At 59.8% G+C, this 24,875-nt stretch overlaps 3 protein-coding genes across 5 annotated transcripts in view; 1 reads left to right on the plus strand and 2 right to left on the minus strand.

The window, feature by feature from the left end:
- The window catches only part of ACOT7 (acyl-CoA thioesterase 7), a gene marked incomplete at its 5' end in the record, with an annotated part of 94,414 nt that extends 90,699 nt beyond the window's left edge, over nt 1–3,715 (minus strand). The window contains one exon of the mRNA XM_079697964.1: nt 3,558–3,715. Within this exon, the coding sequence (XP_079554090.1) occupies nt 3,558–3,715 (158 nt within the window). The remainder of the gene's footprint in view (nt 1–3,557) is intronic.
- An 8,188-nt stretch (nt 3,716–11,903) lies between these two features.
- Nucleotides 11,904–12,866, minus strand: HES2 (hes family bHLH transcription factor 2; the record flags this gene model as incomplete). Its single annotated transcript, XM_079698715.1, has 4 exons — nt 11,904–12,154; nt 12,241–12,340; nt 12,632–12,727; nt 12,822–12,866. 4 exons carry the CDS (start codon nt 12,864–12,866, stop codon nt 11,904–11,906), a joined length of 492 nt encoding a protein of 163 aa, XP_079554841.1.
- A 5,123-nt stretch (nt 12,867–17,989) lies between these two features.
- The window catches only part of ESPN (espin), a gene marked incomplete at both ends in the record, with an annotated part of 31,235 nt that continues 24,349 nt past the window's right edge, over nt 17,990–24,875 (plus strand). For all 3 annotated transcript variants that reach the window (XM_079698441.1, XM_079698442.1, XM_079698443.1), the window contains 2 exons: nt 17,990–18,283; nt 21,375–21,568. In XM_079698441.1, the coding sequence (XP_079554567.1) occupies nt 17,990–18,283; nt 21,375–21,568 (488 nt within the window). The remainder of the gene's footprint in view (nt 18,284–21,374; nt 21,569–24,875) is intronic.

Genomic DNA, 24,875 nt, shown 5'->3' on the forward strand with positions numbered 1-24,875 from the left:
ACCTGCCAAGGTCCCCCTCCCTTAGCTCTGTTGTTGGGAGAGCTGCCTACAGTCCCCAGAAAGCTTCCAAGCTTCCCTTAGGAAACCCTGCCCCTCAGAGGCCTACCAGGAGTTCTGGTTTTTAAATTCCTCTACTTATTGCACTGTCCCATGAAGTAGCCACCAGCCACAGGAGGCCAGCCCGTATACATTTAAATAAATTTAAATGAATGCAATTAAAAATTCAGTTCCTCCATGTCTGACTGCATTTCAGGCACTCATTGGCCACTGGCGGCTAGTGCCGAGCGTACTGGACAGCGCAGACGTGGAGCATCTCCACCACCGCAGAAAGTTCTAGTGGACGCTGTACTCTCCACCAACCTGGTATGGGACATGTCCTTCAACTTCACCGTGACCAGCACCCAGGGGCTCCTACTAGGGGCCCGCACTGATGCCATGATCCAGCCTCACAACCAGATGTGGACGTGAGGCTGAGGAGTGGAGAAGCACGACAATGGAACACCGGCCAGGGAACAACCCACCAGCTGCCTTCGCTCCCTTGGCCGTCAGGGTCCGAGGCCACCCTAGGCCAAGTCTTTACCCTCTGAGAGCCTCATTTTCCCCCATCGGTAAAATAACGGAGTTGGGCTGGGGGCTCCTAGGGTCATTCTGATTCTGACATTCTAGAACTCTGAGTCCGACAAGGAAAAAAGCAATTTGCTAACAAAATGTGAACTAACATCATTCAGAATAAACCAAAAGAAAAATGCTCTTCTGAGACTTTAAATGCTGTCCAGAGCCTGCATCTGTAGGGCTCGATAAAAAGAAGGAGGGACATGGGAATTCCCCACAGTCCAGCGGTGAGGACTCCACGCTTCCACTGTAGGGGGCACAGGAGGGTACAGCACACCGCAGTGGTCTGGCTGTCCAAAGTCTGGGCTCTCAGGGGTCAACTCCCCACTCTGTTTTCAACTGCCCAGCACTATGCCCAAGGTTTTAATCCTCACAGCCACCGTGAAACAGGCACTGTTATTATCTCCGATTCACAGACAAGAACACTGAGGCCTAAAGCCCACATCTGCAGGAGGCAGAGCTGGGATTTGAACCTAGGCCCTTGGCTTCCTGAGCCTGGGTCCCACTTTTCAGACAAAAAGAGCTTCCGTTTACTTACAAGTGCCAGCCATTCTGCCAGGCTCTAGATACACTTCCTTTAGCGCTCAGAACAACCCATGATAAAACGGGTCACAGAAAGTTAGGCAGCTTCCAAGGGGCAGAGGCCACATTCACACCCAGGCCTAGGACTGGAGAGCTGGCTCTGACCACTGCCCTCCCCAGACTTTAGGGCCCCTAGCCCTTCAACACCTCCTTCTGAACCGAGAGCATGGGACCCTCTTAATCGTCTAGGATGGTGGTGGGTGTGGCATCCTCTCCCTGCTAGACTGTGAACCTGCTAAGCTGGGGACTGAATTTTCCATGTCCCTGTCCCTCCCTCAGGGCACTTCACCCCTTGGAGGCGTCCAGTGAAGCTTGTTAAATTCATGGGCTGGGTTGCCCTAGGCCAGGAGGCTCCTCTTTCAACATGGGGTGTCAGCTCAGATGTCCTTAAAGGGCTCCCCACCCTGCTACATCCACTCCAGTGTCCTGGGGTTTCTCAGGGCCAAGTCGCTGTGACCACGGGCCTCATCACAACCCCTCCAACTCCCTTGGGCAGTTGTGTTGGCCACCTGAGGCTCACCTCAGCCAGGTATCCTGCCCACGTGTCCTCAGTCAGAGACAATATGCCATTGTGAATATATGAGCGGCAGCCCGGCAAGCAAGCACCGTGGGTAAGAAGAAGTGTGCGCGTACACGTGGAAGTGTCCAGGCTATCCAAAAGCCTATTAACTATGTTAGAGGCTGGTTTTTAAAAAGGTAGTATGCATAGATGGGCTATTCATCATCCTGATGAAGTAAATAAAAGCCCAGCCTTCCACGAGTAGATTGAAATCAGTATGTTCTTTTGTGGGGAACGCAGTGGAAAGAAAGTGGGTCTGGAGGCAGAAGACCCATCAGGAGCTGTGCTTCCCCGCCCCCAGCCCCGGGCTCTCGTGGCCGGATGACCTTACAGAGGCAATGGGTCTCCCGGGACCTCAGCTTCCTCTTTCCTGGCAAGAGTGGTGGGCTCCCTGCCATCCTCCCTCCCAGGGGTGCTGGGCAAACCAAGCGAGATGAGAGATGCTACGAGCCCTTAGCAAATCACGAACTGCAAGGTCACCCGGCCAATATGAGGCAGAGACCGATCCAAGGACCTGATTCCAGGCCCGTCTGTCTCCCAATATCTCCCGATATTCTATTATATTTGCCCTCAGAACCTGGAGTGGGTGGCGCCAAGATGGCCACACAGCCAATAACAAATCAATGGCGCAAGGCTTCCCCAAAGATTTCTTCTCCCTAGAAAAGTCAAAACTGACCTTGAGGTCAGGAAAGGGCTTTGACTCAGTCAGAAGTGGGGGTGGGGTCAGGGCACCCCACGATCCAGCACTGTCTGCCGAGCCTTTGCCTATTCCGAGGAGATGTCACCATCCACAGGAAACTAACCTGGCTTGGACCCAAGGTCAGTGTGACGCCCGGTCTCCAAATCTGAGGCACCGGCCCCCAAACAGGAAGGCGGGGTCACTGTCAACAGTGCATCAAGCGGCACAGGCCCTGTGGCAGGCCCCAGCGCCTGTTCGGCTTTGCCAGCCTCCTTGCTCTTCCTTAGCTCAGGCTCCAACGCCACCATGCCTGCTTCCGTCCTTTCCGAGGGAATGGAAAGTAACCTTGAGGCTGCCCTCCCGCATGTGTCGGAAATGAGCCGGCTCGTGATCTCCGGCGAGGGCCCTCTATATACCGGTGCCGGTGGCGGAAGGCAGGGATGGTCCCCTGACAAGAACAACCCCTTGCCCCCTTTGTGTGAGATGCTTCCGGGCTCAATGGACCATCCTCTGTTCTTAGCCGTGAACTGTTAGAGGGGAAAGGTATTTACCGTTCTTCCTGTTTTCAGCGGCCTCCCGCCCAAAACCGTGGCAGGGCACTGAAGGGACCGCATATGTGCAGCCCCCGCCCACTCGGGCACCCACCGATGGGCTCAACCGGCTCCGGCCGCCGCCCAGCGAGCGGGTTACCTGCGCCTCACATGTCGAGGGATCCGGTTGGCTTTGAAACGCCGCCCGGATAACGACCCCGAATTAGGGGGCTCACTGGGACCTGGGCTGGGGCTCCGGGGCGCTCGAGCAACGGGCGGTGCGGGACGTGGTGGGGCTGCGCTCCGACCCCCGCCCGGGGAAGGGCGCTGCGCCGCTTCCTCGCGCAAACGGCCTGCGTGACCTCGGCGCCGCCCCGCAGATGCGCCGGAGGCCGGCGCGGCGGCGCGCGGGGAAGCTGCCGGATCTGCGGCAGCCGAGGCGCATCCCGGCCGCGGCGGGCGGGCGGGGTCCGGAGGCGACCGGCCCGGCGGGGGCGGCGACTGGGGAGGGGAAGGCGCGGGGTCGGTGGGCGTCGGCCAGGCCCGGGCGGCGACTCGGAGTCCTGGCCGCCCGCCCTCCGCGCGCCCCTCTTACCGGCAGATCTGGATGGCGGACGGGGTCTCGGCGGCGGGGCCCGACATGGTGGCGGCGGCGGCGGGAGCCTGAGGGAGCGCGCAGGTGTCTGGCAGGCCCGGCGCTGAATGAATTAGCCCGGGCGGTGCCGTGGAGGGGGAGGGGAGAGGCGGAGCCATTGCGCCGGAGAGGCGGGGCCTGTGCGCCGGCGGCGAATCGAACGCAGCCTCCTGCGAAGCCCCGCCCTTCGCACCCGCCCTCGTCCCGCCCCCGGGCCGGCGCCGGCTCCCCAGGCGTCCGGTTCTGGCGGCGGCGGGGCCTTGGTGGGGCGCCGCTTCCAGAAGGTTCGGCGGCGGCTGGGCGGAGCCGGTGCGGGGCTGGGCGGCCTCGAGGGTCAGCCTCGCCCCGCGTGGCGCGTGTTTGAATGCGGCCTTCCCCCTGCCCGCGCCCGGCTGTTCGGGAGGCCGCGACCGGTACTCGCCTTCTCAGATCAGCCCTGAGAGGAAATTGGGGGCGGTTTCCCGTAAAGGAGCATTCATGGCCGAGATGGGAGGCACGTGGGTGCACAAAACGGGGAGCCAGGAACCATCAGGCCTCAGCGAGTGTCTCTGCTGCAGGAACACGCAGCTGCTGGAGAGAAGCCAGAAACTGGGGTCCGTCTACACCGCCCGCTGTACACCACCTCTGGGTTGTTCCAAAAAGACTTCCTGAGAGTGCTGAGGGTTTGCTTGGGGTGCGTGTCCTGCAGTAAGGAGCTGTAAAGATGCTGCTCTGTTCTGTTGCACACCCTGTGCCCAGCAGTGGAGTCCAGGCCAAGTCGGTGTCACAAAATCCACCCAGAAAAGAGGGGAAAGGTGGTCACATCTATGTGCTGTAATTTTCTTAATTAATTAATTTATTTATTTGGGGGCTGAGTTGGGTTTTCCTTGCTGCGCATGGGCTTTCTCCAGTTGCGGCGAGCGGGAACTACTCTTCGTTGCGGTGCACGGGCTTCTCATTAAGGCGGCTTCTCTTTGTTGTGGAGCACGGGCTCTAGGCATGCGGGCTTCAGTAGTTGTGGCGCACGGGCTTAGTTGCTCTGTGGCATGTGGGATCTTCCCGGAGCAGGTGTCCCTACGTTGGCAGGGGGATTCTTTTTTTTTTTTTTTTCTTTTTTTGCGGTATGCGGGCCTCTCACTGTTGTGGACCCCCCCCCCCGCCATTGCGGAGCACAGGCTCCGGACGTGCAGGCCCAGCGGCCACGGACCACGGGCCCAGCCGCTCTGCGGCATGTGGGATCCTCCCGGACCGGGGCACGAGCCCGCGTCCCCTGCACCGGCAGGCGGACCCCCAACCACTGCGCCACCAGGGAAGCCCTGCAGGGGGATTCTTAACCACTGCGCCACCAGGGAAGTCCCAATGTGCTGTAATTTCGGAGAGCCATTACTCCATATGAGACTTGACTTTCTCCCAATTTTTTACAATATACATAGATTGCTTCTGTAGTCAGATTTTTAAAAATCAAAACCCGTGGAACTCAAGCTCGCCCATTTATACTGAACTAAATAGCTCATCCTGGTTACTCCTGCATTACCAGACCAGCGAGGCGGCCCACCACATGTCTCTAAGTCCCAGGAACAGAGGGAGCTGACCGGATCATGTCTATCATTTCAAGATTATTACACTAAAAGTTTCATTTTCTAGTGTGCAAGCATCTAGGGTCACCAAGCCTATTTAACCACCACCTCTTCGCAGTATGGGTCCTGAAATGGATGGATTTCTTATGATGGGACCCAGGAGCAACAGCCAGCTTTGGAGCTTTAGGCAAGGTGAATTCCTTATCTGTTAAATGGGTGTAATAATACTCACCTTCCAGACCTTTAGGAAGATTAAATGAGATAATGAAAGTAAGAGGCCCAGCACACGAATAAGTTAGGGCCTCTCTTCCTCTCTGTGCTCACCTTCCCTGCTCATTCTTTCTCTCTAAACAACCCTTCCCAGACAGTGCAATGGAACGAGGATTTACTGAGGCCCTGCCCTACTTGTATAGGTGGGCACGTCACTGGGAGAGTTGGAGACATTCTGTTCTTTTTCTAATATTTATTTATTTATTTATTCGGCTGCACCGGGTCTTAATTGTGGCACTCGGAATCTTCGTTGCAGCGTGTGGGAACTTTAGTTGCGGCATGCGGGATCTTTTAGTTGCGGCATGCGGGATCTAGCTCCCTGCATTGGGAGCGTGGAGTCTTAACCACTGGACCACCAGGGAAGTCCCCATTCTGTTCTTCAGAAAGCTCAAACTCTGATTGGGAGACAAATCCAGGACACAAAAAGCCTGGCTCTGACCACCTGCTGGACTAAATTCCTAGACTGAGTGGTTCCGGATTAAATAGCCAGGTCCCGGGACTTCCCTGGTGGCGCAGAGGTTGAGAATCCGCCTGCCAATGCAGGGGACACGGGTTCGATCCCTGGTCCGGGAAGATCCCACATGCCGTGGAGCAACTAAGCCCATGCCCTACAACTACTGAGCCTGCGCTCTACAGCCCGCGAGCCACAACTACTGAGCCTGCGTGCCACAACTACTGAAGCCCGCGCGCCTAGAGCCCATGCTCCACAACGAGAAGCCACCACAATGAGAAGTCCGCGCACCGCAACGAAGAGTAGCCCCCACTCACCACAACTAGAGAAAGCCCGCGCACAGCAGCGAAGACCCAACGCAGCCAAAAATAAATAAATAATTAATTAATTTAAAAAAATAAATTACTAACACATTGTTTTTAAAAAAGTGCAAACTTCCAAACTGCCCCCAACCAAGCTAGTAAATCAAAACAATGTAGATTCCTAGAGTGGCGAGAATTAATGCCACACTTAAAAGACCTAAAGGATGCATTGCAGCTTCATTTACTTGACCAGTCTGGTTCCTGGGAAACCAGATGGATCTCAGAGGACCCAGTTGAGTAGCTGCCCCAATTCCAGATAAGGTATCTTTTAGTTTACTGTTTGGTGGTAAAATACACATAAAATTTAGCATCTCAACAATTTTCATGCATGCAGTTCAGTGGTATTAAGTACATTCACAGTGCTGTGCAACCATGACCACCATTCCATCTCCAGAACTCTTCTTATCCTGCAAAATGGACACTCTGTAGCCAGCTGAATGCTAACTTCCCATTCTCACCCCCACCCAGCCCAGCCCCCAGCTGCCCCCATACTCAGGAGTGTCCTCTTTGTTTAAGTATATATATATATATATATATATATATATATTTTTTTTTTTTTTTTTTTTTTTGGCCTCACCATGGGATCTTAGTTCACCGACCAGAGATTGAACCCCATGCGCTCGGCAGTCAAAGCGGCGAGTCCTAACCACTGGACCGCCAGGGAGTTTCCGTTCAAGCAGATTGACCCCCCATCAGGTGAAAGGTATGAGGCTGTTGACTCAAACACAGGGAATCAGAACTCTTGGAGGTGGGACTCAGAAATCTGCATTTAACAATCTTTCCAGGTGGTGCAAAAAAATTGCCATGAATGATGTCAATGTCTGTGTGAGTCTATACCTTGTAATATTTAGCCTGAAACGGGTGGAGGAAGCAAATGGAAGGCATTTGTCTTGATATTGTAATTGCAGGAGACCCAGAGCCCGTTCTGGGTAGAGGTGGATTTACCATGAGGCTGATGAGGCTTAAGCTTGGATCGCCCACACGCAAGGACAGGTAGTAGAATGTTCTAGGAGGGAGTTCCCTCGCAGTCCGGTGGTTAGGACTCTGTGCTTTCACTGCCAAGGGTCCAGGATTAAAAAAAAAAAATTCTAGGAGCAGGGGGAGGCCAGCATTGTCACCGGGAAGCATGTTTATGGAAGCATGTTGGTAAATTGCTTAAGGAGAAACCAAAAGGGATGGGACATCAACCTGCAGGCACCACTAGTTTGAAGTGACTTATTTTTTCCTTCTGAATAAATATTCACTTCCAACCTAAATCTATACTCTATAATTTTACATGTTTTCTTACAGAGGGCCTCAAAATATAGTCCCCATAAAACCTGAATCTGTCTCTGATTTCTGAGGTCCAGAATGGTTCTTTGTTCTTTAAGAATTTTGTCCCGTGCTCCCCGAGGTTTTTAATTCACCGAGCACCAAGACAGGCGACTCTCGGGCCCTCCCTCCAAACAGAACCAGCGGCAGGCACATGTTCAGCTGGAAATCTCCTTCCTTAGCCCCCAGGCCCGGGAACCCCTCGCTCACAAAGCGCGGTCCTGGGACCAGCCACCAGCCCTTGCTCCCTACTGCCCCCCAATGGCCCTTTGGTGACAAGACACCACGTGTGCACCTAGGGTGTGCCCTCTAGCGCCCTTCTCACGCTCCTGAAACCATTCGGAGTTTTATTATAGCTGCTTTAAGTGGCCGGGGCTTTGCCAGGGCCTCTCAAAACCCAGAGTGAAACCATTTCCTCACTGGGAACCCTCAGAGGGTGGCTGCCTTCTCCCCAACATCGAGTGCCCGAGCAGCTCTCTGCAGCGTGGCCACCTGGCTGGCACAGGGACGCACACGCGCGCACAGGCACCCAGCACCCCAGAGATGCACCCACATGGGGAAGGGGCCAGGCAAAAAGTAAAACCAAGGGAAATAACACCATTGGGTGGGTTAGTTCTCTGGACCGGCTATAGCAAACTGGTGTGTGTGTGTTTTAAATAACCAATTATTGCTTTAACAATCTCGTCACTTTATTTTTAATTTTTTGGCTGTGCTGCACGGCATGTGGGATCTTCGTTCCCCAACCAGGGATTGAACCGGCGCCCCCTGAATTGGAACCGCAGAGTCTTAACCACTGGACCACCAGAGAAGTCCCACCCTGGTGTGTTTTTAAAAAGTAAATATGGGGGACTTCCGTGGTGGCTCAGTGTTTAAGAATCTGCCTGCCAATGCAGGGGACACGGGTTTGAGCCCCACTCCGGGAAGATCCCACATGCCAAGGAGCAACTAAGCCCGTGTGCCACAACTACTGAAGCCAGCACGCCTAGAGCCTGTGCTCCACAAGAGAAGCCACTGCAGTGAGAAGCCCACGCACCGCAACGAAGAGTATCCCCCACTCGCTGCAATTAGAGAAAGCCCACGCGCAGCAACAAAGAAGACCCAATGCAACCAAAAATTAATTAATTAAAAAAAACTTTTTAATTAAAAAAAAATTAGGGCTTCCCTGGTGGCGCAGTGGTTGAGAGTCCGCCTGCTGATGCAGGGGACATGGGTTCGTGCCCCGGTCCAGGAAGATCCCACATGCCGCGGAGCAGCCGGGCCCGTGAGCCATGGCCGCTGAGCCTGCGCATCCGGAGCCTGTGCTCCACGACGGGAGAGGCCACAACAGCGAGAGGCCTGCGTACCGCAAAAAAAAAAAAAAAAAAAAAAAAAAAAGAAAGAAAAGAAAAATTAAATATGGAGTCTTCCCTGGCGGTCCAGTGGTTAAGACTCTGCACTGCCAATGCAGGGGGCATGGGTTCGATCCCTGGTCGGGGAACTAAGATCCCACATGCCTTGCGGCAAGGCCCAAAAAAATTTTTTTAATAAATAAATAAAAAAGTAAATATGGCTGCTTATTGATGTTTCAAGTAGGAGGTGGCTGCCTGCACATGATGGGGACGTGCCGCCGCTGTCTCCAGAGTGGTCACCCCAAAGCACGGTGGAGAGGATTCTTCAAAGCCACAGATGTTTCCAGACGTTCCCGCAGGCTATGTTCATTCTGATCCTATTCCAGATAAACCAGTGGAAGACTCATCCGGAGCAGAGTAATTCGTAAATGTTTGTTAGAGGAGGAGTCCTTGGCAACCTGCTCTTTATCCTCGTGGAAACGAGATCTGCCCTCTCCAGATTAACTGGTGCCCGGGGACAGGTGGGGCCTGGCCCCAGCCTGAGCCTCCCCGACAGCTCAGTGCCCTGACTGTCCTTAGGTCATTGGACGATTTCACCCACTGGTTTATGAGACATGGGAGCCTTGCCTCTAACCAAGCATGATAACCAGACAGAGTTAGACTCAGTCATGGGACCAGAACAGAGAGAACATTGCAAGAGCTGTACACTGGGCACCCTGTGAGCCTGTATAAGGATCATTAAATGCCCCTGAGTGAGGCGGCTTCCCTCCCACGCAGAAGAAGCCCGCTCTGCCCTCGGCTCACCTTTGGCCATGAAACGGGGCTCTGGGAATACCTGGGGAGCTGCCAGGGGGAGGCGCCAGCAGGGGCCCTGTAGGGGAGGGATGTGGGCATCCCTATTTCACAAGCCCAACTCAGAGGACCAGCTGAGACCTTCTAGGCAGCCCTTGCACGTCCCTGCTGGGAAACTGGCTTCTCGCCTCAGGCCCAGAACCTCACCCACCCAGGCATGTCTCAGCTCCTTGCCAAGGGCTGGCTGGCCTCCGGCTCAGATCCCCAGAATGCCTGACCCTGTGTGTCACTGGCCTACCTACACGCCCCGTCCCTGACTGCTTGTATTGTGGCTTGATTGGGGTCAGATCAACGAGAGTCACAGAGTTGGGGACCCAGATGGGGCTCAGAAGCAAGCAGTGGTCGAAAGGAGGAGAGGGGCCTCTGGCTGGTCAGTTTTTACCAAATTTCGACCCATACTGAAAGTTCTTATTTAAAGGGACAAGGAGTCTGCCCAGTTTGTGCCGATGGATGGGAGTCCTTGACCCAAGGGGAAAACTTAAACTCTCGCGGTGAGCGTGGGCTTGTGGGGCTACGTGCCCCCCTCCACTCGCTCCTCACAACTCAGGAAAGCAGGCTTGCGTTCCCAGGAACTGCCCTCCCTACTTTCCACACCCTTCCCCACATTTGTCCCGGGGAGCTCATGCTCTGGCGCAGCAGCTTTTCAAAGTGATATCAGGGCTTGGGGGACAGGAGTTGAGGCCACAGCCAGTCTGTCGGGGTTCAGTAGAGTGTGGGCCCATCCCATCACCCGTTCGTTGGCTCACGATGTTTACTGCGGACCCCCCCCGTGCCGAGTTCCTTGGGGACAGAGTGGTACACTCAGCCCCAGCCCTGTCCCGCAGGAGCTTACAGTCCAGCCCGCTGGGCCCAGACAGGCGGTAGGACAGCCCACCTTGCTGGGCGCTCACCGTGCTGTCTTCACATTGACTCCTTCAGTAATGCCCACCGCTTCCCCACATCCTGCCACCAGAATCAGTGCCACGGTCATCATGGGTTTATGTGGCATAGCTCAATTTAGTGACCCCCCCATCAGCTCTATCTTCTTGCCCCTAGTGCCCTGGTCCTAGTGCACAGGCTGTTGGACCGAGGACCGGGGGAAGGACTCGCAACCTCCCACAAATGCTCAGTGAATCCCCACGAGATGCTGGGAACACGACTGAGAGTGGGCCACAGATGCTCCGGCCTTCTCCTGGGCACCCACTGCTGGGATCCACAGCACCCCACCACCACCACCGGACCTTTGAAGGCTCTCTGGCTTCCATGGGGAAGAAAGAAAAGTCTTAAGAACAAGTTGCTTCGTTATCCGTCCCGACAGTAGCAGAGAGCAGTTCAAAAGAGAAAATGAGAAAGGCGGATTCCTGTTCCTTGACCTGCCGTGTCACCCCTTGAATTTCTGCTGCTCCAGGACATGGGACCTGCTCACCTCACACTGGCACCAGCTCTGTGCTGGACCTGGGCCCTTCAAGGTGGCAGTCTTCCTCATTCTTGTCCCACCCCTTCACACCCCAAGACCACCTGGCCTGGTGTGTGGTACACAGGTGTTAACTTAATGCTTTGGGGAAATAAATCCTTCCCGAGACTACCTAAGGAAGCCCCCACCACCAGGGACACAGAGCCCTGGCTGCATCCTGTCCCTATAATTGGAAGCTTTAGGCAGGGAGCCCAGGAGTGAGGTCATGGCTCCCCAGCTTTCAGAGCCCCTCAGGCCATTGCTGCTGTGTGCCCAGAGGTTACCAAGCTGAGCTGGAGAGAAGGCAGGTTCAAGCAGGGCTGGGAGAGTGGTGACTAGTCAGAGCAGCTTGCTGCACCTGGCTCAGGTGAGCTCCTGGCCCAGCCCTTGGGCTGGTGCCAGCGCTGGGGCAGGTGTGTGGGCCGCCCAGGCAGCAGTGGCTGGCCCAGCTCTGGAACCCTTCCACCAACTGGGGTGGGAGGCTTTTTCTTCTCCCTGCAGCCAGCTGCCTCTTCACCTCTAGCCCAGACACCCCAAGTTGGGGCTGAGAGCAGCCCTCTTATTTCCTGAGCCCCCATGGAGGTCAGTCTGCCACACAGCTCACAAACATCCGGGTCTGGCCAGGCTGTAGGTACCAGGCTGGTCCCTCGTGGTGGGAAGGAAAGCCGCCACCAAGAGCTTCCTCAGTCTGTCCAGCATTCCTGGTCCCTCGCTGTCAGCAGGGCCCCGTGGACCGGCCAGGGGACTACCAGGGCCGCCAGAGGCCTGGGTCCCGAGGAGGCGCAGGTGGCGAGGGCGCGGGCGGCGGGGAGGGCGCGGGCGGGCCGCAGGAGTCCCCCGCGCGCCCGCCGTCGGGGGTGGCGCTGGCCGCCCTCTGGCGCAAGTGCTCCAGCAGGCGAGCGCTCACTGCGGGCTCCAGGACGCGGCGGGTGTGTTGCACACGGGCCAGGCGCGCCAGGCAGGCTCGGTAGCCCTCGCGGTAGCTGTCGGAGGGCGCTGCGGACGGAGAGCGGCGTGAGGCGCGGGGTGGAGTGAGGGGCGCGGGGCGCGGAGCCGGGCCGGGGCGGGGCAGGGTCACTCACTGGGCGCTGCCGTCGGGCAGGAGGACGCAGGCAGCTCCTGCAGGAAGCGCACGGTCATTTCCAGGATGTCCGCTTTCTCCAGCTTCGAGAAGAGGGAGCTCTGCGCCCGGCCACGAAGGAGAGGGACAGAGAAAGGAACAAACAAGACAGAGCTCCGGCAGGCTGCCGTGAGTACCGCGCTCCCAGGAGCTGGTGCCGGGCCTGCCGCAGCCCGCGGTGGGTCACCTTCGCCGAGCCTGTCCTACCCGGGCTCAGCCCTGGGCGCCGCGCGTTGTCCCCTCGTCGGCTTCTCCGGCAAGGGCATCTCGGCCCGCCCGGCCTCCTCGCCCCGCGAGCCCCCTACCCCCAGCCCCAGTGCGCCCGGCCTGTCCCCGAGCGCCCCGGCACTCACCTCCCTGCCCAGCAGCGACTGGATGAGGCCCTTGAGCTGGCTCAGGCTCTCGTTGATGCGCGCGCGGCGGCGCTTCTCCAGCAGTGGCTTCAGGCTCTGAAGGCGGGCGCGAAGGCCGTGGTTACGCGGGTCGCCGTCCAGGCCCCCGCCCCCGCCGCTCTGCCCCCAGCCGCCAGGCCCCGGCTCCTACCTTGCGCAGCTCCGCCGGGTCTCCTGCCCTCCGAGGTAGCCCCATGCTCGGCGGGAAAGCGGCGCCGCTGCGGGCCCTCGCGTGGCAGACTTGTGCCCGCCCAGACACCGAACTCAGACCGAGGCCCGCAGGGAGGTCTGGTGCGCGGCCGGAGCGGGCGCCAGTGGAGCGCGCGCCACGCCCGCAGCCCGGCTTTAAGGAGGCAGCGCGCCCGCTCCGCCCCGTCCCGCCCCGCGGAGCCAGGCCGCCTGTGGGTCCCACCTCCGCCTTTGTTCCTGCGCGGGGCTGGGGCGGAAGGGGAGACGGCGGAGGCCCCGGGTTCCCGCTCCAGGCCTTCGAGTCCCATCTGCTGCGAGCCCGGGGCGCCCTCCTCCCAGAGCACCTGCAGGGGTGTGTGTGGGCGCCATCGGAGCCCTCGCTGCCCTGACCCTGGGGCAGGAGGCGAGCGGGTGGCGCCAGGCCCTTGTCCCTTCTTGTCCAACGCCACCCTTCTTCCCTCATTCGGGATCAGCGCCTCCTCTGAGCCCCGCCCTGGGCTTGCGCAGGTTTCCCAGCGGCGGCAGGACCCCCAAGTCCCGGGCCTCAGGGAGCTACCACTCGGGTTTCTACTCTGGGGAGGCACTCGGCCCACCAGTTGTTCTGCGGGGCTGGAAGGGGAGACTGAGGCCCGGAAAGAGACCTCAGCTTGCTCCGGCTCTAACGGCTGGAAACTGGCCAGGCACAACTAGGGCCCCGGTGGCTCCATAGAATTCTCCGGCCCTCACCGAGTTAGGGACCACCCGGTTCCCCTGTCCTCGGTTTGGAACGGGGAAACTGAGGCCCAGAGAAAACGAGGCAACCCAGGAGCGCCCGGAGCTCATTTTCATTTCACTGGCTCCAGCTCCGGGTTCCCACCTACAGGACCGGCGGAGCTCACGTGACGGGCGGGGCGGGGCAGTCCTGGGTGCCAGCTCTTTGCTGCCCATCTCCTCCCTCCGGGCCCGCCTCCTCGCCGCGTGGCCGGTGCTGCCGCAAACTGGCTGGGCGTCCCCCGCCCATCTGCTCGGGGCTGCCCTCCGTCCACCGGCTGGCCGGGCAACGGCCAGCACGGCGGACTGCCGGGCCGACCCGCAGGAGGATGGCGGGCTGGACCCACCTAGCCGGGCCGGGAGGAGGAACCACAGGGCGGAGCCGACCGGCGCTGTCCTGGGTGCTGGACGGGGCCCCTCCCCTCCACCGCGCAAACCCCATCTCCGCGCCCCACCTTCGACGTTCTGCCTAAGTCCCCTCGGGTGGGTGCTCCCCAAGCACGGCTTGAGAAGACCAGCGCGCCCATCAGGAAGGAGCCCGGAGCATCCGGGCGAGTGGGAGCTCGCGCCACCCGTACCTGACTGGCCACCACGTATGGAGCACACGCTGTACGTCAAGCGCCTTTTGGCCCTCCTTTCCATTACCGCCCTAACAGTCCTAACTGTGAGAATAAGTCAGCACATCTAGCGGAGCAGGGCCTGGGCGTGCCTGAGCCACGTCTCCTCAAATTGAATCGTTGAGCTCAGGGTACCTATGCGCCGGCCTCCTCCAAGGTTATTAAATGTTCTCTCTCTCTCTCTCTCTCTCTCTCTCTCTCTCTCTCTCTCTCTTTTGGCCACACGGCCTGGCTTTCGATCTTAGTGACTGAGCCCGTGCCCTTGGCAGTGAAAGCGTGGAGTCCTAACCACTGGACCACCATAGAATTCCCTCATTAATTATTCTTTAGGGGCTCAAGAAAAGGACTTCATGGATCCTTAACTGATGCCCCACATGCCACCCCTGGCCACACACACTGGCTCACTCAGCTCTGTGCCGACAGGCCCCCCTGCAGCACCAACATCTGCATCCTTGCTGAGATACCCTGAAACTAGCTCCTGGGGAGGAAGGTTCTTTCTAGAACATCCCCCTCCGTGCCTGTGGACCACGGTTTGAAGCCTGGAGGGTGGGGAAGCAGACTCCATTTTCAGTTACCCCAGATTTTAAGTCTCTCCTTTCTTCTCCCATTGCTGTTCCCTTCAACCAAAGGATTCTGGGGGTTTTGCTGGTTACCTGGAGGAAGGAGTCGTTTATAACCAGGGGAACTTAGGTAAGACAGCCGAGTGGACAGGGTATGGGGGTGTAGGATTTAGGGAAGCTGGAACGACTTAGGGTACAGTGGGGACACACTCCACCTGGGTGCCTGCTCTTGGTGGGGGGGGGAGAGGTCTGAACAGGTGTTTTCCACACAACAGGTGGGCAGATTGCCTGATCCCAGCAGAAGAATGAGAGGAAGCCTCCTGGTGGGGGAGGGAGCCCCTCAACTGACATCTGGAGGGTGGGAGACATTGGGGGTGCTCTGGGCAGGGGGAACTTCAGGTGCAGAGGGAAGAAGGGCACAGCACGGTCAGCCTCTGTGAGTGTCGGCCCCTGAGCTTTGCCCCTTTCTATTTGTGCCACTGTGGACAAGATACGTTAAAAAACAAAACCAAACAAACAATGTAAAAGAATGAAATTAGGACATTCTCTAACACCATACACAAAAATAAACTCAAAATGGATTAAAGACCTAAATGTAAGACTGGATACTATAAAACTCTTAGAGGAAAACATCAGAACACCTCTGACATAAAGCACAGCAAGATTTTTTTGATCCACCTCCTAGAGTAATGAAAATAAAAACAAAAAATAAACACATGGGATCTGATTAAACTTAAAAGCTTTTGCACAGCAAAGGAAACCATAAACAAAACCAAACAAATTTAAAAAAAACACAAAACCTCCCCGTGCCTCAGTTTCCCCAGCTGTAAAATGGGTATACTGTTGTACCTCTCTCATAGCATCCCTATGGGGCTAAATATGCAGGTGAAGCCTGGCATGGTGCCTGGTAAGCAGTAGGGCTTCCAAAAATATGTTCTTGCTGGTGTGGGCTCACTAGAGATGCTGAGCAGGACCCCGTGGACCCAGTGCAGCCCAGAAAGGACAGAGAAGCCCTGGATCTCAGCCTGACTTTGAGTGGCATCCTCAGAAAGGAGTCTGAGAAGATGGTCAGCAAGGATGAGTGCTCACATGTGACTTTTATGGAGATGTCCCTATCAGCAGCGGGAGCGGATCAGGGTTGTCTCTCCTGCCTTGCCCAATGCCATAGCAGCAGCACATCACCCTGATCTGGACCCCAAAATGACAAAACCATGTGATAGTTGAGGGTGTCCAGGACCAGGGGAGCCAACATGGGAGTGCAGGGATTTTTTTTTTCCCCCATGGAGGAAGCACAAGGGAGGGGCCCTCAAGATAAGCCATTTAGCTCTTTGTCATCAAAGCACCCCTGCCACTCGCAGGCCTCAGGGTACAGCTCTGCTCGGTGGGCTAGAGGAGGGCGGCTCTGGCAGGCACCAAGAGCCAGTTGAAGCACTGAGGCTGCCAGGATAAGACTCCTCCCTCTCCTTGTCCCCTTGGGTAGGGGTCCTAGACCCCAGCCGTCATAGGTCCCATGGAGGAGTGAGGCGGGTCTGGCGTGGTGAAAGTGGCTGGAAACCCACCTGGCCACTCAGGCCTAGAGGCTCCAGTTTAGGAGGGTGCCATGGAGCGCTGGAGCCCATTGCACGTGGCGCCACCTGGTGTTGGTCCCAGGGACTTGGATTCCCACTGTTCCTGGAAGCCGCTTCCCTCTAAGGCATTTCCAGCACCATCCTGTGCCTGTCTCGCTATCCGCTGGGTGAAACACCCCAGTGCAGAGCCCTCATGGGGCTTCAGTGGGGAGGTGGGGGGTGATGGGGAGGGCGGGGAGGAAGGGCACAGGATATTTCAAGGTTGCCGATGTGCTGACTGTGCTCCCACAGCTACACAGCCCCCATCTTCTAGCAGTTCTTCCTCCTGTCCAGCCTGCTGTGCCTCCCTCCAGCTCCCACGAAGGGCTTCCGGCCAAGCAGGCAGGGTGGTTTGGCGCACGTGTGCTCTCCTGGCCTGCTGCCCTCCCAGGGCCATCCTGCCCCCTTGGGGAGGGGTCTTGGCCCTGCTCTCCGGGCAACTGCTCTGGCGCACCTCCCCATTGCTCCCCCAGCCCTTGCTTTCCCGTCTCTCTCCATTCGGCAGTCCCGGGCCCTCAAGCTCACGACGGACTCCCCCACCTCAGACAGACAGCCAGCGGCAGCTCTGGGCACTCTCTGAGGCCAGGGTCTCTAGATCCGGAAACCAGAGCCCACCAGGCATTACTGTCCTTTTCCCCTTCTCTCCCTCCCTGCCTCGGGGAGGCTATGTGCGCAGTTCTTGGGGGTCTGGAGGAACGAGGAGGGCTGACGGCACAGCACCCATGGCCACCTGCCAGGGCATAGACCCAGAGCCCCAAAGCCCCTGAGGGACTTCTTAGGCTTGTTCCTAGCGCATGGCCTTTGCCCTCGAAGTCTCCCATGCCTGGAATGCGCCTATGTACGCGCCTTTGAATAAAGCCCAGCCCACCGCACCTCCCCTTTCCCCGACTGCCCACGTAGCCCCTATAACTTACTAAGTCCCCGTTTTCCTGCTCTGATCACACTTGTCACTCTCTGGAACTGCGGTCATCATTTGCTGGCTCGTGTCCCCAGCGCCTAGGAACTGGCACTGGGTGGATGAATCAGTTCGTCTGGGAGCTCTGCCCCCCAGCGCCTGGACGGCTCTGATCACCGGGGTCTGCTTTTTTTAATATATATATATTTTGGCTGCACGGCTCGGCCTGTGGGATCTTAGTTCTCCGAGTAGGGATCGAACCCGCGCCCCATGCATTGGGAGCGCGGATTCCTGACCACTGGACCACCAAGGGAAGTCCCGGGGTCTGCTTTTTGACCGGAGGTAAATTTGGAGAGAAGTCCCTGGGCGCACCGCCTCTGTCGCCGGAGTCCGGCCCTCGGCGCTTCTGCGGCGGGCGGGCGGGGGACGCGGACCGCGGCGGGCGGGGCCGGGCGGAGGCGGCGCGGGGGGCGGGCCCGAGGCTTAGGCTGGGCGCCGCGGGGGGCCCCCAGCCCCAGAGCTCGGCGGAGGCGGAGCGGAGCGGGCGAGGCAGCGCGGGCAGAAGCCGGGCCGGCAGCCGCTCCGCCTCCCCACTCTTAGGCCCCGACGGTCGCGCCGCGGGCTCCCCCGGTGCCCCAGGACAGACGCATGGCGCCCCGGGAGCCGCGCTGAGCCCGGGTCGCGGCGCCGCGGGCGGCACCATGGCCCTGGAGCAGACGCTTCAGGCGGCGCGCCAGGGCGACCTGGACGTGCTGAGGTCCCTGCACGCCGCCCGCCTGCTGGGGCCCTCGCTGCGCGACCCGCTGGACGCGCTGCCAGTGCACCACGCGGCCCGCGCCGGCAAGCTGCACTGTCTGCGCTTCCTGGTGGAGGAGGTCGGTCTGCCCGCCGCGGCCAGCGCGCGCAACGGCGCCACGCCGGCCCACGACGCCGCCGCCACCGGCCACCTCTGCTGCCTGAAGTGGCTGCTCTCTCAGGGAGGCTGCGGAGTGCAGGTGAGTCCGTGCCGCGCACGGGGCACCCGGGGGGGCTTCCTCCCCAGGAGAGAGTTCTGGTCTGGAGCCCTCGGGTTTTAAGGGGGGGGGGGTGGGCTGGGGAGCTCCCTCCAGAGGGCTTGGGGCGGGGTGGACTCCCCGGGTTGAGAGTACCCGGGCAGTTGCCCTGGCAAGCCCTGGCCACCGCTTAGAAGAGCATCGGGGTGATAGGAAACCAGAATGGAATGGGGCTCAACTGGGATAGTATTTAAGCTGGGGGGTGGGGGAAACACAGTGATCCAGGGAGTCCCGGAGAGTGGGCAGGGGAGGGGAACAAAGGGCCTGGAGTCAGAAGCCCATGTCCTCCAGGATCAGGTCTGGGAAGTGGCAGGGGGCCGGGGTGGGGGTGGGGGGCGGTTTGCACAAAATCCTACAGCCCACCCCAGGCTGAGGTGCATGTGTCCCTAAGGCGAGGGGAGGGCGGAGGCTGGTAATGGGGAGGGCCTCCCAGCTTCTTCAGCCCAGCCCGAGTCTTCCTGCCCTGAGACCCCAGTGGGTCTCATTCAATGGCCACCAGGCTGGTGTTAGCCAACCTGGCCTCTCCTAAGCTGGAGAAGGCAGCTCAGGCCCTCATGTGTAGCTCTCCTGCTCAATCCTGCTGGACATAGAGCATCCAGCAGGTTCTAGGCCTGGGGATCCTGTCAGGTGTGCTCCTGATCTCTGGGAGCTGCCAGTCCATGGGGGCAATGAACGGCAAACACACAGTCTCGAAAGTAAACCAGGTAACGCCAGGTACTGCTAGGCCACGTGGTGGGCAGCGACGGGAGCTGCGTGGGCAAGGTGGCCAGGGAAGGCCCCTCCGAGGAGTGACCTCTGAAGGGAGTCTTGGCTGATGGGAGGGAAGTGGCCAGGTGATGACCAGAGAATTCCAAGCCCAAGGATCAGGAAGTACAAAGCCCTGAGGGGGACACATCTTGTCCTGTAGCAGGGACGGCAGGGAGGCGAGCATGTTTTCAGTGGGGTGAGGGAGGGAGAAAACAGCAGGGCCAGGTTCCAGAGGGTCTCATAGGCTGGCGTTAGGAATTTGCACGATACTGTGGTTGTAGGGCAAAGCCAGTGGAGGGGGGAACAGAACTGATTTCCCACTTACAAGGACCACTGTGTCAACTGGATACAGGACAAGAGGAAGCAAGGCCAACTCTGAGCTGGCTGGCTGTGTCCTGGCGGTGCCCAGACCCCATCCCCCCACCTCCGGGCCTCAGGATGGCCAGGCCTCCCATCCCACCCTTCCTGGGAGATGGCCCGGCCCCTTATCTCCGGGCTAGCTCTGTTATCAGGAGTTCCTGGCACATGGTCCCTGCCCACTCTTTTGGGAGGTGGCATGCCTCCCCGATCCCAGTGTCCGGCCTTGGCCAGAAGCCTCCCCAGCACAAGGAGCAGGCGGCCTTGTGCCCAGCTTATCAAGTCTCCCGCCCTCTTGCCCCAGCGGGCTTGGGTGCTGGGGGCGAACTGTGTGTGTAGGGGGAGGATGACCTAGATCCGGGGCCCTGCTCAGCTCAGGGAGATAAGCAGCTTTAGGGTGCGGGCCATAGCACGTGAGGCTCCTGGGGCCTACGTAGCTGTTGGAGCTTGGGGACAGGTCATAGGCCTGTGATCCTCTCCTTACTGCCACCCTCACCCAGAGGCCCAGAGCCATCAGGACCCTCTGGAGCCTCAGACCCACAGTCCCCAAGGCCAGTGGGAAGTGAGGGCCTTTCTCAAGCGCTGGGGCGCAGGGCATACTTCACTATGGGCCTGTCTGGGTCACCTCTAGCCAGCCTTGTCCCCTGGGCTCAGGAGGACAGACTGCACCTGTCTCTGGTCTTCCCCAGGCACTCCACACACACAGGAGTCTCAGCATCATCCTCCGCTTCCTCGGGACTGTTTTCTCTGCCTCCCCTTCCTCCCTGCCTCTGTTCTGGCCCAACAGCCGGTGTGTTGGCCCCCCACCCCGTAGCCCCTAACTGTGACCTCCCCGTCGTGCCCCTGGGCCCCGTTCCGTCTGTCCCCTCTTTTCCCTGCATTTCTTAGAGGAGCTTCAGAGGTTCTCATGCTACTGAGATTCACCTTCCTTAAGCTCAGGGTCTCTCCAGCACCCCCTGCCTCGGCCACACCTGTTCCCATGGTGCCCTCTCTCTGGGTGGGGGCGGGGGTGGGCGTGCAGAGCAGCTTCCCTTCTGTGACCCCGGTAACCCGTGCCCGCCTCCACAGCCGCCCCACCCCGTTCCCCATGCCCCTGCCCAGCTCCCTGCCCACCTCTCCGTCACCCCACGTGCTTGGTGCTGGGAGCTCATTCTGTTCTAGAAGCGATGCCCACTCTCCCAAACTCCCAGCCTCTGAGTCCAGCCTTCTGGGTGTGTGTCCGTCTTGGCCTGCAGGTCACATAAACAGCATTTGCCAACCCCCTCTCGCAAGAGACACACACACCTGGATGTTCACGGAAGACTCATTCAGCACTTCTGGGCCTAAACCATCGACCCGGCCCCTTTGGGGTGCCTGGGAGGGGTCTTGCCCAAGCCCTTCCCGGGGGCTGTCTCTATCCCACATGTACCACCACTGGCTGACTGCCCCGGCCCTGCCCACCAGTAGCCAGAGGCAAGGACATAGCCTGTTCGGGGCGGGTCTGGGAGCAGGGAGTCCGCTGGCGGTGGGGCAGTTCCCTGCACTGAGGTTGGGTCGTTGGAGATGCGTCAACCCGGAGGCCTCTTCCCTTGTGAGACCTGGGGAGGAAGAGAGGGAGGAGGCAGGGGTTGGGCGCAGGGGCTGCTCCCCTGACCCCTGACAGCAGGGCCCAACAGCCCACTCTTCCTGGCCCAGCGGCTCCCTCATGTGTCCCCTGAGCACCTGGGTGACAGGCAGGTGCTCCTGCTGGGGCGATGACAGGGTGCCCTGCAGGCCTCAGAAAGCCCAGCATGGATGGCACCGTGCTGCCGCTATGGACTGAGCTTCAAAGAGGGCCAGTTAGGTGGCCGAGGACAGAACTGCCCCAGTGGCCGGTGGGATGCAGGACGTGGTCTGAGCGAGGGATGGGGACAGGGCCAGGCCTTAGGACTAACGGGCTCTCCTCCCACAGGACAGAGACAATTCTGGTGCCACAGTCCTGCATCTGGCTGCCCGCTTCGGCCACCCTGAGGTGGTGAACTGGCTGCTGCGTCACGGCGGTGGGGACCCCACCGTGGCCACAGACACAGGCGCCCTGCCTGTTCACTACGCCGCCGCCAAAGGAGACTTCCCCTCCCTGAGGCTTCTCGTCAGCCACCACCCTGAGTAAGGACCCTCCACTTCAGGGGGCCTCTGGGTGGGGCGGGCCAGGGCTCTGGGGGGTGCCTGCAGTCGGCCGTGCCCCTCCAGCACACCAGGGGAATTAGTGCTTCTGGGCCATCCCCGTGGCCAGGGGCCTGGCCAGAGACAGCTCCCACCCAGGCTGAAAGTTCTCCCCTCCTGGTGGGCTGCCCACGGACACATGCCCCAGAGCCCTGCAAGCAGACACTCCCCCAGTACGAGCTGCACTTGAGCTGCAGCGGCTGTGCACGCAGGCCCCTTGCTTATCTCCAGGATGCTTACAGCCTGCAGCAGGCGGCTCTCGGGCTCTGACCTGTGCTAATTTGCAAGACTGTCCTAAGTGGGGCGTAGGGGTGAAGAGCATCTCCTGGACCCCCAGTCAAGAAGGAGGGGGAGGGCTTCCCTGGTGGCACAGTGGTTGAGAGTCCGCCTGCCGATGCAGGGGACACGGGTTCGTGCCCCGGTCGGGGAAGATCCCACATGCCGCGGAGCGGCTGGGCCCGTGAGCCATGGCCGCTGAGCCTGCGCGTCCGGAGCCTGTGCTCCGCAACGGGAGAGGCCGCAACAGTGAGAGGCCCGCGTACCGCAAAAAAAAAAAAGGAGGGGGAGCCACGTCAGTTATCCAGCAGCGATGGGAGACGCCCCCTGCCAGACCCCCACCCTGCCTCCTGGGCCCTCAGCCACCGCCTGTCAGAGGGCAGCTTGTCCTCTCCTGTGGCTGGCAGCTCATTCCCACTCCCCAGGGGGATGGGGCTCCCGAACCTCCCCGGCCCTCACCAGGCGAGCGGCTGGTCTGAGAACGCAGCTGAGCAGTGGGCTGGGCACGCCCCAGGGTGGGGTGGGATGTGCAGAAGAATGGGGTTCACTGAAGAGCATGGGAGTCATGGAGACGGGGTCCTGGGGGAGGGAGGGAGCCAGGTCTTAGGTGCACCCAGAGGGAGGCAGGGGTCCTGGGGGAAAGCCACCCAGACCCTGTCTGAGGTAGTGGGACATCAGCGGCCCCGGGGACCCAACAGAACGGGGCTCTGACTGGTGACCTTCGTCAGTTCAAGGGGGTACCTGGGACATAAGTGGAGACAGAGGACCCAGCCTCAGGAGGAGAGCAGTCACAAGGCGGGAGGGTCTGTCCTCACCCCTGGCTCCACTCCTAAGGGCGCCTGCCCGGCCACTGGGCACCAGGGAGCAGCAGGAGGCCAGCCTGGTCCCGTGGCCTGCTGGCAGGGCGGCTGCGTCTGGCAGCCCCTTGGGTGCAGGCATGCTGGTGTGGATACAGAGCAGCTGAAAGCCCCCAGGCCGGGACCAGGACGGCTGAGCCTGGATCGTTCTTGCTAAGCAAGGGGTTCCCTGGTTTGATTCATGGGAGACCAGCCAGGGGTCTCCTCACAGCCATCCCTGCCAGAGGCCACTGGGCACCACTCTGGCGCACACCCTCTGCTCCTGGACAAGCTAAGGTCTGGGTCACACCAAAATCAGTGGGATTTCAAGGAGGAGGCCCCAAACACCCTCGAGTGCAAGCTCCCAACCTGCAGCCATCAGCACCCTGGGGGTCTGGTCGCAGACTCGACGTAGACTGCCCAGGTAGGGGCTAGGGCGCCGCCCCTGTGCATGTCCCCACCCCCCACCCAGGTGGTTCTGACACCACCCCCTCACTTATCACTTATCACGGTGGACACTGAGGCCCTAAGAGGAGAGAGACAGGCGGTGGTCATCCTCTCGCACCCGCCAGCCTCCCCCATCACGCATGATGGGCCCCAGAAAGTCAGGCTGGTGGCCACGCCAACTTAGCTCCAATGGTGTGAACTGAGGGGGCTCCGCCTCGCCCCGGGAAATGCTGGTGGGGGGCAGGGGTGAAGCCTCAGCCTGGCCCCTGAGCCCCTCCTCCCTGAGAAGTCTGGGGCCTAGGATGAGCCTCCATGGGCTGGGGTTCCAGCCTTAGGAAGGCTCTGGCTGTGCTGGGGACACCCTCGAAGGCTCAGGGTCCGGGGCACCCTGTTGCTCCCAGGCCAGGCTGTGGTGCTGGCCGTGATTGGGCCCTGGCGCCGACTCTGTGGCCAGATGGCCTGGGCTGATGAGCCACCAGCCCCCCGTGAATCTCAGGGAAGCGGACAGAGGCCTGGGGCTCCATTCCCACAGTGACGACACGTGACCTGGCTGATAAGGAGGCACTTTTGTGTGGTTGCCAGGCTGGGCTCAGGCAGGAGGGGGTGCTGGGAGTTGAGGTAGGGCCTGCTGGCGGGGGGCTTTGGGAGCCAGTGCCCACACCCTAACTCGGAGGTAGAGACTCCTGCCCCCCAAGGCTGGGGACCCCAGGGCTGGCAGCTGGGGAGGGGCAGAGGTGCAGGCTGCCCCAGGCCGCAGGGTGCAATCAGGGGACCCAGGCAGCCTAGCTTTAGAGGCCGCCATTGCCTCTAAAGCTCTCCTGAGCCTCCCTGGCCTGCTGTGAAACACTGTGAATTATTCACAAGGGCTCAGCTCTCCCTGGCGGCAGGTGATGGAGGGAGAGCTCCTACCGGTGGGAAACCCGATCCTGCCCGGGAGGCTGTGGGCAGCCATGAGCCACGGCCATGACAAGCTACAGAGGGGCAGGAGGGCTGGGCGGCCTCGGGGGAGGGCCGAGCTAATGCTGCGCTGCACCTTGGGGAATTAGAAGGGACTGCAGGAATGGCCTGTACCCACCCACCCCTCCTCCAGTCTCTCCCAGTCCACTGGGCAAGTCCTCCCAGAGGCAGAAGAATTGCCACCGTGACCTCAGGGGCTGCTGCCCCATGGCACCCTCCCTCTGAGCCCCCTGGGGAAAAGAGTCCTTCCGCTACAGGCACGGGGGCTGGCAGGAGCTGGGCTGGGGCTGTTTCAGGCCCTGGGTCTGAGGGAGGTAGAGTCAGGAGGGTCAGCCCTCCTGGCCAGGAGCGCTAGTGGCTGGTGGAGCACAGCCACGAGCCCACGTCCCCATTTGGGGCTCAGAAGGGACAAGGAGCACGTAGCCCTCAGAGCTCCCGACCGTCCTGCCAGCAGGGTCCTGGGGCCCAGGAACCAACTCATGCCTCGACCATGTGCTTGCTGGGGGCCTCAGTAACCAGAGGGGAGCCCTGGGCTCATCTGGGACCCTTAGGCCTGAGCACTGAGGCTGGAGGGATGGGGGCAGGGCTCCAGGCCTTTCCTTCCTCCTGGGGCCCCACCGTGGTCTACCAGTCATAGAGAGCTGGAAAACCAGTCTGCGCAAAGGTTTTGGACCAGCTCCCACCTGCTGAATGCCTCCTAGGGCTCTGACACCAAGCAGTAGTCTGAGCCTCAA

Source organism: Hyperoodon ampullatus (genome assembly GCF_949752795.1).
Source record: "Hyperoodon ampullatus genome assembly, chromosome: 2".
NCBI lineage: Eukaryota > Metazoa > Chordata > Mammalia > Artiodactyla > Ziphiidae > Hyperoodon > Hyperoodon ampullatus.